We start from the raw sequence: 10,904 nt of genomic DNA, 5'->3' as shown, positions 1-10,904 counted from the left end.
CTAGCCACCTATGAATGTCTTCTTCCATTAACCCCTCATCCAAGTCAAATCATTAGCAATTTGGTCAACTTCTCCATTAGCTGTATCGCACTCTAGCTTTACTAGCTCCCCAATAATGACATTTTAGGTCAACTTCTACATCTCATCACCAATATCTTGCCGTGTGTACAACGCAGGCGCAAAGCAGCATCCAAATTTTTCATAGACCCCTCACTAACCAGAATATTTCTTCTAGTTGTGCTTCTTTACTTTAATTTATATGGCTAAATACTAAACAGAGATTATTTTGTATACATACATACATACATACATACATACATATATATATATATATATGCACTTCAATTGTCTTTCTTTTCTTTTTTTCTACCAAGACTGTACAAAATTCAGTTTCTTATTTTTATTGATCTAAGATTATTGCAAAATTTCTTACTCTGAAAGTGAACGAAGGTGTTAGGAAGGGATATGGATTTGAAAGGAGAAGCTAAAGGGCGTGGAAGTTTATATATAGAAGTATTGCCCAAGAGTGTTCTAAAAGTGTTCCTTGTGGAATTCGAATTTGGTTGAACCTTTTTGATTGAAATCATAGCAAAGCTGGCTGAGTTCTTTAGCCAAAACTGGTGCTCCACAATAGAATACCCCTGCTCAAATATTTCAACACGGTTAATTAGTAACAGTATTTGGAGAAAGCAAGCGAATTCTGCTCATAGGTTTAAGAATATTGACTTACCTATCCTTGCATTACAGTGTTTGGAGGAAGTTTTTGAGAAAACTTTCTTCCAATTAGGCCTTGCAAAATGGGTCCGCACCTAAGTATAAGAATGAAGAGTAGTAACTTAAGTTATTGTCACGATCAACAAGTCCGACCCAAGGAAGTGCTCGCCACCTCGAGGCTATACCCAAAAAGGAGTAATGATAAAGTGCCACGGATATAACTGGTATCTTATTTATGAAAGGAAGAGAGAAGCACAATGGACCATTTGTCCACTCAGTTTCGGTGGCTCAACAACATCCCGAGTGAATCATATGTAAAGAAAAAATTCCCAAGTTTATGTATTGGAAGAAAAAGAAAATGACAAATTAAGGCATTGGTTGCAGATTCAGTGCCACAAAAATTCTGTGGTGGAAAAACCAATGCTTGAAAGGTTAACATGCATGAGATGCTATAGAATAAAAGAGATAAAATATCTTACCCTAGTTCCAGACACAATGTCCACCCCATTCTTCGCATGGTTGAGAGCTTGAACCATGGTGATGAGTGTTGATCGAGCATCGCCTTCCTCATACACACTAGTCAAGTAGTTGTGCATCTCAATGACACCCTAAAAGTAAATAAAAAAGTCATGACAAAGTTATAAGTAACTTAACTATGGTCATCTATCTATATACGTAATCAATTCCACAGGAACATGTCTAATTACCCTTTGATCAAGCTCTGCAACTTCATTCATCACTCCTTTGAACCAATCAAACGACCCTTGCTCCCTCGTTACCCAATAAAAGTAGGCATTGGTGGTCTTCAGAGGCTTTTTCCGTTTCGGATCAACCTTGTTGGGATTGGGAGAACCTATACTTCCAGAACTTAGGTCTGATGTTCGACTGAAATCTGAAATGGAATCCTGAAAAGAAGAAAGCAGATTTGTGAGTCCTCATTGATGCAAAGGACTTGGTGACCAAGAAACACATATTTAGATGATAACATTGGGATAGTGAGGTAGCAGTCACAATAAACAGAATGGCTGCAGAAGTTATATATATACTTACTGCCTGCTCTTCCATCTTGACAATATTGTTGAGCAAATCTTTCAAAATACTGATGAATGGCGTTGCACCGATTCCAAGACCAACAAGCAGCAGGACATCATATTTCCGGTAGTCTTGTGCTGGGGCACCGTAAGGCCCATCTATTAAAAGCTTGGGCAAACTGGTGTCCAGAAAACTTGTGTTTAAATATCTTACTAAAATTGAGACCAAAATAATAATAATTTCATGATATACACCTTGTCTTGGTTGTTTCATCAGCCCTTAGAAGGCCACTCTTCCCAGCTAAGGGAGGCTCGCAAGCTTCTGAGAAGACCCTCTTAAGTTCTTGTGTCCAGTCACCAAGCTGACGAATGTGAACACTAAGGTAGTCATCATCTGGAGCAGATGTAATCGAAAATGGATGCCTGACATAAATATTTTAACAAATTAACACTCGGGATGAGCAAATCAGAAACAACATCCCTACACTAATTATAGGCAGGGGACTAAAATTGAGTGTTTTTCATAAATTGGTATCACCATAGTGACTTACCACTCAAACGGAGAAACTGCTGGGCACTGTACAAACATGTACTGACCACTCTTGTACTTAAATTGTTGTGGCTTAGACATTTGCAATGTGAGAACGTTTCCAGGATAAATAGCAACCTGCAAGTTCAGAATTAATATCTAATCAAATAACTCATAATTGCAACTTACTAGCAAGCAGCCTTCTATATATTCTAGTTTCCTAACAACAGAAGTTGTATTAATGCGCTAGTACATGTTCACCTTCAGAAGACGGACAGTATATGAGCCGGACCGAAAGATTCTCAAGATCCTTTCTCCAGCATATAGTAAAACAGGAACAGAAAGATACATCCAAGTCTGAAAGCATGAATATAACACTCTTTATTAAGAAACTTAAACATTATTAACAACCCAAATTAAAGATATATTTCTAATCAATACAGGGATATCAAATAATTACCGTCTTTAGGTACCATGTGTGCACGAGATAGAGGAAAACGCCATGGATAATGAGCAAGATATAGACAATAACAAACAAGTGATGTGAATACCAGAAGGCATTGAAGCCGGTGAGCCTATTGAAGGGCTTGGGAAGCTTAATGAGGCTCCGCCTGAACCACCGTGTAGCGAGTGTGAAAGCAATAATCATGCATATCACCATTATAATTCCAGTCACCCCCTCTGCCCCTTTAACCAAATCTAGGTAGGTGGGTTTATGCTTTCCAAAGTCATGATGCAAATATTTCTCGTAGTCTGATTCGGGAACCTTTATAAGCCTCGGAAAATCACAAGCAAGATGGTTCCCAGCATGGAGAATGACACCAACTACGATGGCTGCAGCAATTGTCTGCAAAGGTTCTCAAAGGAAAGCACATTTTAGCGGATGTCACATAGTATTATCCGTTTCATAAGGCGAGAATTGAGTTTAATCAGCCGGGGATTCAGTTAACAAGATTAATTAATAAATTCAGGACCTCTACAAATCAAGTAATCTGGCACTCTAGCATTGAACAATCTCACTTGGATGTGTCATGTGATGCTACTTCAAGACTCTTTGCCAAGCCTTTATACATAAAAAAAAGTTTCCAAGTCACAATGAGGCACATTGCATTTACGATTATATTGTAGAGAAAACAAAGTGCACAGAGGAAATTATCTATAATTACGTCAACCAGATGTAGTCAAGTGAGTTCCCCTCACCTAAACCCCAAACATAGAACCCAGAAGGATTCTCTCCGGATCCTTTTTGTGAGGATTCTAAAGATCCTTAAATCGTGTTCATTCATCGTATATTATGCGGTCAGTTTTCATCAAGTACTATTCATATTTAATTTAAAATAAAAATATTTAAAATGATTTCTGACCTTACAATGTACGATAAAAAAACACGATTTAAAAATCCTCACAAAGAGGATCCGGCCCGGAGAGGATCCTCATGCACATAGAACTATGTTAACCTACGAACAAATTCAAATTAATATTTCTACTATATTAGTTTTGGCACATCAACAGCAATTGGGACCTACCAGTGCTCATAGGACGGTGATACCTCTTTATATTTCTTTTTCGGTGACATGTGATTTGATACCTATTCCCTTTATTTTTATTAAAGGAAGATATCTACGAATCAAGTATAAATACAGCTGTAATACTTTAACCTTATTTTTCAAGAAAAGAAAAGAAAAAACTTTAACCTTATATATCCTAAACATGTGGGTTGCCTGGTTACTTTTCCCAAATTAAGTCAATGCGTTTCTGGTTCCCACTATATGGTTTTCTCCTTTCCTTTGCCCTAACAAAAGAACTATATAGAATGCTATTTATTTCGTCAACTTCTGCTGCCTATAGTCTCTAGATGAAACTAGTGCTTTCCAAGGGCTAACGTAAACCCTTGCGTTGGCACTAAATATTATAAAGTTTGCCCTAGACGCAGGGGGAAGATACACATAGACCGGCGGCTGTCCATGTGAGATCATGTCATCACTGGCTTACAAAATTCCGAACTTTCGTATAACTATACTAAAGAAATGGTTAACAAATGTGTTATTGGCCCCAAAATTCTAAATTTCCGTATAATTATACTAAAAAAATTTGCTAATTAATATTTTCTAAATGTGTCCAAAGATAAGTGGGACCAAGGTAGCTCATATTTTGGAAACTTTAACAAAAGTTTCCGGTACTGTTCATTTTAACAAAAAATCATATTTTTAAGCTATTTTCATAGTCTTCCTTAATATTTTCGTATAATGAGTGTGTCATGCACGTAGTACCTTGTGGAAGTTGATGTTGTCGTCAAAAGGCACAAAGAAGCCAAGCCTGGTGGACCTGAGCCAAGTGATGGTGTTTCTACAAACAGGCAGCAGCACAAGAGCCATGTTGAATTTCAAGGTCTCGCCAGCACCTTTGGCCGTGAGAACGCAATAACGCATTATCTGAAAGGCACTTTTCCTCTTGTACTGGATGAATTTCCATGTGAAGAGCGCAATCATAATGCTAACCCACAATGTCAAAACCCAGATTCTCTTCCAGTTTTCCTGCAAGTAATAGAGTAATTTGGTGCTCATTCTGCGTATTGGGCTCCTACTTCTCAGCCCTTGGAGGTTCTGGCTTAGGGCTTGGCTAGTGTAACTCAGTGCTTGGCTGTAGTTTAAGTACGTGTCTTTTTGTAGTAGAAGCGTCTCCAATTGCCACAACTGCATCAACATTTTATCGTCGTCCTCATCATCCACATTATTAACAACAAAATCTTCAGAGTTTTATTTATTTATTTTTTTCATAGACTAAAAAAAAAGTTTGAATCCAAAACGCAGCTCAAGAGTAAAATCATATTCAACTACACCAGTAACACCCACTCTGGACAAACTCGTCAGAGAATGAAGATGACTACCATGCAATGCAGGAAAGATTTCAAGAAATCTGCATGATGTCAACTAATAACCCTGCACGCGTGCCTCGTGTTTGAGTGAGAATTAAGCGTAGAAGTAGAAGGTCCACGTGGGAGAGTGAGGTGAGAATCTTGGGATCCTTTAATTCTGTCCATTTATTGCATATAGTGCGATTAAAAATCATTATAAAAATTTTATTTAAAATAAAATATAAATAGTATCTGACAAAAACTAACTGCACAATTCACGATAAATGGATATAATTAAAGGACCATCTGGATCCTCACAAAGATAATCTGAAGATGATCCTCACAAAACTATGTGTACGTCAGAATTAGCACTCGCCAAGTGTATGGTAGGTGAAGATAATTTTCCGTATGTACGATTAAATTACGATAGTACCCTCTCAAGATATGATGTGTAATAGTTAGTCACATCTCTTCCAATAGTTCGAACATCTCCACTAAGTTTGGTTTAATTAATATTTCTCTGCACTTAGATGTAAATAAAAATCAAACACTGTTTTTATATATAGATAGAAGAAAATTGTTTGAAACTGTCATGAAAGGCTTTTGAGAATGGAAAAGATGCAAGGGTGATGACCTATATAACTACCAGCTTAAGAAAAAATTTCACTAGCTTTTCCTTTGGAATAATTCATCCACTATTTTTCGACCTTATTGTTGCAACATTTTCCATAGAAAAAAGACCATGTCTCAAAACACTAAGTAGCAGGCACATAATTAAATTCAGGCAAGATAAGTAAGGAATGAGAAAAAAAGGAAATCTGATAATTAAGTCAACAGTAACGAAAAAAATGGTTCAACCATTCCAGATGGTTGTCGATAAGTTTGTCAACAAAACAAGGAAATCTGATAATTAAGTGGAATTCTGGTCGGTGAAATTTAAGCATGCATCTTGCCTTTAACTGTGTCAATATCAAACTGGTCAATGCCTTATTTGACATGTAAACCCAAGTAATTAGTTGGGAAAACTAATTTGCAAATTAAATTATAAAAGTCCATGCCTCAAGAATGTGTAGTTGGATTGCCCAAGACTATTTGACCAAAATTTCCTAGCAGTTCTAGCTGTCTTTATCATTAATAAATCATTTTTCATTAAAAGTAAAAGTCTACTACAAATAATGACGGACTCCAAGATTTGGATATTTAACCATCCATATGCTTATCTTATGGCCAGCTAGAAATATATAAAAAGGTGGTGTATATATAAATACATGTATACAAGAAAAAGAAAATCCAACTAGAAGTTGTGGCAATTGGGACCTACCTCGATGTAGCCAAGCCTTTCAGGATCCAACTCTTCCATGATCAGAGCTGCATATTCCTCTGCTTGTTCCTTCAATCTTGATAGCTTGTTTGCAGAAGCACTCAACATGATGATCTAAAACATTCGAGATCAAATAAATAAAATAATAATTCTTTTTTACAAGAAATAAAATAAGAATTTAATTATAATTTTTCCAGCAAACACTGAGTTTATAGTTCACATTAATTAAAACTATCCAAACAAAAAAGGAAATTTCCAAACAACGACCGGAATACTTACTACCATATATTGACTACAAAGCCCTCACCAACCCCACTGGAAACGATTGGACCATTCGGAAAAATTTGGTAAAACCCGAGAATTTGAGATGCCATATGTCCAACTAAAAATGAATAAAGATGCTTACGAACCAAGAAAAAAAGAGACGTTTTAATTAACTCCATTATTAAGTTTTTTTTTATTTTTTTAATTTAAGTGTGGTAGTTAGTTTTGGAATTTTTCATTGATTTATGGTCACCCAATCCTGCCTAACATGAATTATAATAAAGCAAATGACACCATGTAGGCCATGAAAATATGAAACCCGCCAAGAAGCTTGTGCATTACTTGTACGATTAGATTAGGGAGATCAAATTTCATGAACGATTGAGTTTGGTCGGCGCAGAGTTAGGCAAGTTCATGAACAGCATTTATATTATTAATTTAACGCGGCTGCTTAAGCATGTTCAAAGTTGATTAGAAAAAATATAATAAAATAAAAATAAAATCCTTTGATCAATATAATTAAAATACCTCTTTAACTTCTTCTTCGGTAATTCGACCATCATCATTCTTGTCCACCCTGTTGGAATATATAAATTATGAATTAAAATATTTCCATATAAGTTTAAATATTTCAAAAAAAGTGAAATACGACATGACGATTTGGCATTATTTGTCCACGTGTTTGCTTTATATGAATATACAATTAAGGTTGAGCAAACAATTAATGAGCAATGATTGTAATTAGATAATTGGTTTTTTTTTGGTCAAAGGTAATTAGATAATTTATTAATTACTGCGTACATGTCGAAGAAGATCTGAAGTCTCGAATCGAAACTTTGATCGGAAATTTGGGACCAAAACTCATAGAGCTCGTCCTTGCTGATTTTCTCAACCTTCATTCGTCGTCTACGACCCAACGCATCGAACAACTCCAACGCAAACTCCTTGGAATCTCTCATTCCTTCAAAAACAAAATCAAACAAAACAACAAACACACAAAAATCAATAGTGTATGAAAATAAACATAATAATATTGAGTCATTGACTGCAGCAAACTGCGCGAGCATTTTTTATCGTTTATCATTTGAAACCCGAAAAATCATTTTACAAAAATCTTTCTTGCATGCATAATGTGAAGATAAATTGTAGTTTTAGTAGTAGTAGTACCGATGCATTGACCGAAATCGGCGCGATGGAGGTGGCCATCCTTGGCGAGCTTGTTGAAATTGACCTCCACTTCGTTCCAAGCATCGACGCCATTGGTCTTCGTACTCTTGCAGTTACTAATGAACCTTAACCCCCGAAGCGCTTTCTGAGCGCTGGAGTGAGTGCGATCAAGCTGCGCTCGCTGCCGCCTGAGAGCTCGAGCTGCCAGCGCCGAGTCAAATGCACCGCCTCCGCCACCACCGACTGATGCATTCTGAGAAGTCGAAGCGGAGAGAACTCTCGAGCCGTGGCTTTGGTTCCACGAAAACCTCCTCAGCTCGGCTTTGAGCTCTTGAGAAAATTGCTTCGCTTTCGCTACGGCCTCGGCTTTGAGCTCCTGAGAGAACTGCCGTATCCGATTGTTGGACGAGCTTCGCCGTATCGTGGATGGCGACTGAGAAGCCGAAGCCAACGCCGACGTCGGAGTTTCATTTCCGGCGGTGGCGAGTTCGTCGATGTGAATGACGGTGGCCGGCTCGACGCTGCGGAGGACAATCGTGTTGTCATCTTGTAAGTCGAGAGTTACCTCGACGAACTCCTGATCCCCAGAGTTGGAGTCATCGGTCATTGCCGGAGATGATGATCCGGTGCTGACCGTCGATCTCATGGGGATGGAGTCCGAGGCCCATCGGCGCTCGTGCCTCGGAAGAGCCCTCATTGATGAATAAAACAGAATGATAATTAACAAACAGAAACAGTTGTATATAATTTTAAAATGAGGGGGGGAGGTGGTGGTGTTTATAAGAGTTGTAAAAATGCAGAGGTGAGGAGAGTGATGAGTGAGTTTTGTTTTCTTCTATTCTTTTTGTGAAAAGAGAGTGAATTGGTCGTGGAACGCGGTTTGTTCGGAATCTCAGGGAAAAGACATGTACGCGGAACGCAGCATTAGACAGAGAAAAAAGAGAGAAGCAGACAAAGCTTTGTAGCAGAGAAGCAAGAAAGCTAAAAGTACTCAATTATCTCACGGGGAGCATACAATAAAACCACCACAAGTATATTATACATGTACATATTTATGTGCTATATATGTACGTTTATTTATTTATTTTCTGTAAATTGATATTTGTTATGAAATTATATGCGGATGTGGTTACGGTTTGTTTGAATGTGTTACACGCAAGGATTCAAAAGGTGCTAGGCACTGGTTGGGCGACGGATATGTGTCTAGGCGGGAGTTTAGGCGGAGCCTAGGTGGGGGTTTAGGCAGTTTTTTTTTTTTAATTTTAATTGAATTTATTATATAACATATAAATAAACTGTCTACTTGTACTTAAAAAAATACATCATTGTATTAAAACGCTTGAATTGCAAAATAGAATGATATATTGATTATAAAATATTCGAACATATTGAAAATATGAGGAACAACATACAATGAGTGTTCATCCAAACATTCAAGAAATCTCGTACAATTTAATGAAAAAATAAAATGCAAGATGGAAGTTATCTTTCTTAAGTAAGAATTTCGACCTAGGTGGGTGGACAGGTCTAGGTGGGTGCCTAGGTAGGCTAGGTGCCCTTTCTTAATTTTAAATGCTTAGGGACTAATCATGTCGGTAACCAGCCGCCTAGCGCTAGGCTGAGATTTTTAGAACACTAGTTACATGCATTATTTGTAATGGTGACTTATTATTTGAATGTCAAGCTTTTATGCATTATCAATTGTGTTTTTATATCCCGCAAACTGAGAATTTAGCTTGAGTAGTTATTTTATTTTTATTCGTCATCTAACAGTGTTGAGAAATTTCGAAAAATAACTAAATTTTAAATCCCGTATAGAATGTTAACAATCATTTTAATTTTATGTAATTATAATCAATACTTGATGTAAAAGTATTAATATACCCTTAATATTAGGATTTCTGAAAACAACCAAAATACAACCTTTAAACTACCTTAAAATGAGGAAATAATCTCTATCACTTTTTTGTTTTCATTATTCTCTTCAACTTTTGAACTACTTTCTGCAACCTTCCGGATTTTTGCAAAACGATACAACAGCCTTATTGTCACCTTTGACTGCACTTTCATTCTTCAATCACATCAATTTTAAAATCTTATTGGAAGTACCGAGATACCTAACAATTTAATCTCGAAGACTTTGTTTTTTTTATTCTTTTTTGTTTCAATTCAGGCTTTCATTATGGTTTAAAGGTTGCAAACATCCAAATGTGTAGTTAAAGGTTGCAGACATCCGAATGGAATTTAAAGATTAAATACAATAACGAAAACAAAAAAGTGATAAAGATTAATTTCTTAAGCTGGTGCCAATTGCCAAAAATAATGTGGGAATTCAGATAACTCTCTTCATCTATATTCAAATATGCAGTGTTATAGGTTGTGTTTAGGTTATTGTGAGAAATCGTAATATTAAGGGTATATTAGTACTTTTACATCAAGTTTGGTTAGGCTTTTTAGCCAAAATGGTCCATGAGATTTGTACAATTCCTCACTTTGGTCTCTGAGATCTGAAATCAATAGAAGTGGTCCCTAGGATTGTCCACCATCAATCATTTTTGTCATTCTGTGAAAACTTATGTTAAATAAGGAACAAAATGAAAAAACTACCATTTAATAAACAATAGGCCAAAATGATTTGTTAAAAATGAGGGTATTTTTGTCACTTTATCCTTATTTAATGGATATTTTCCATGGAATGACCAAAATGATTGATGGTGAACAAACTCAGAGACCAATTTTATCGATTTCAAATCTCAGAGACCAAATTGAGGAGTTATGCAAATCTCAGGGACCATTTTGGCTAAAAAAACCTTTTGGTTATAATTATCATAAAATTAAAATGGTGACTATAAACCTATATAAGGTCTAAAATTTGATTATTTTTCCAAATATCCCAACAGTGTTGTCATATAGTGATATTCAAGTAGTCTCAACTCATTCATTTTTTTTTGTCACATTCTTTTATTTAATTGATCGAGCATGCTAATGATTTGAATTCTCAAGGTTCTAAAAGAGTCTAAGCGC

At 36.4% G+C, this 10,904-nt stretch overlaps 1 protein-coding gene across 1 annotated transcript; it reads right to left on the bottom strand.

The window, feature by feature from the left end:
- Positions 1-378: 378 nt before the first annotated feature.
- LOC137710839 (respiratory burst oxidase homolog protein A-like) lies at positions 379-8,884 on the bottom strand. The gene is made up of 14 exons (XM_068449976.1): positions 7,881-8,884; positions 7,515-7,674; positions 7,242-7,290; positions 6,450-6,563; positions 4,545-4,967; positions 2,735-3,121; positions 2,536-2,631; positions 2,297-2,412; positions 2,001-2,168; positions 1,765-1,924; positions 1,422-1,619; positions 1,194-1,322; positions 731-809; positions 379-641 (listed from the first exon to the last, which is right to left on the bottom strand). Exons 1-14 carry the CDS (start codon positions 8,575-8,577, stop codon positions 532-534), a joined length of 2,886 nt encoding a protein of 961 aa, XP_068306077.1. The 5' UTR covers positions 8,578-8,884; the 3' UTR covers positions 379-531.
- Positions 8,885-10,904: the final 2,020 nt, after the last annotated feature.

This window comes from Pyrus communis, chromosome 12 (genome assembly GCF_963583255.1).
Source record: "Pyrus communis chromosome 12, drPyrComm1.1, whole genome shotgun sequence".
Taxonomy (NCBI): Eukaryota; Viridiplantae; Streptophyta; class Magnoliopsida; order Rosales; family Rosaceae; genus Pyrus; species Pyrus communis.
The sequence above is the reverse complement of the archived record's forward strand: the minus strand, read 5'-3'. Positions and strand labels throughout refer to the sequence as shown.

What these genes read in the sequence shown, in the direction of transcription:
- LOC137710839 (XM_068449976.1), bottom strand. Translation starts at nt 8,577, where the DNA reads ATGAGGGCTCTTCCGAGGCACGAGCGCCGATGGGCCTCGGACTCCATC. An exon ending in CTTCAGATCTTCTTCGACAT is followed by an intron (nt 7,291 to 7,514) that starts GTACGCAGTAAT and finishes ATATTCCAACAG; the next exon opens with GGTGGACAAGAATGATGATG. An exon ending in ACAACATCAACTTCCACAAG is followed by an intron (nt 3,122 to 4,544) that starts GTACTACGTGCA and finishes GAACCTTTGCAG; the next exon opens with ACAATTGCTGCAGCCATCGT.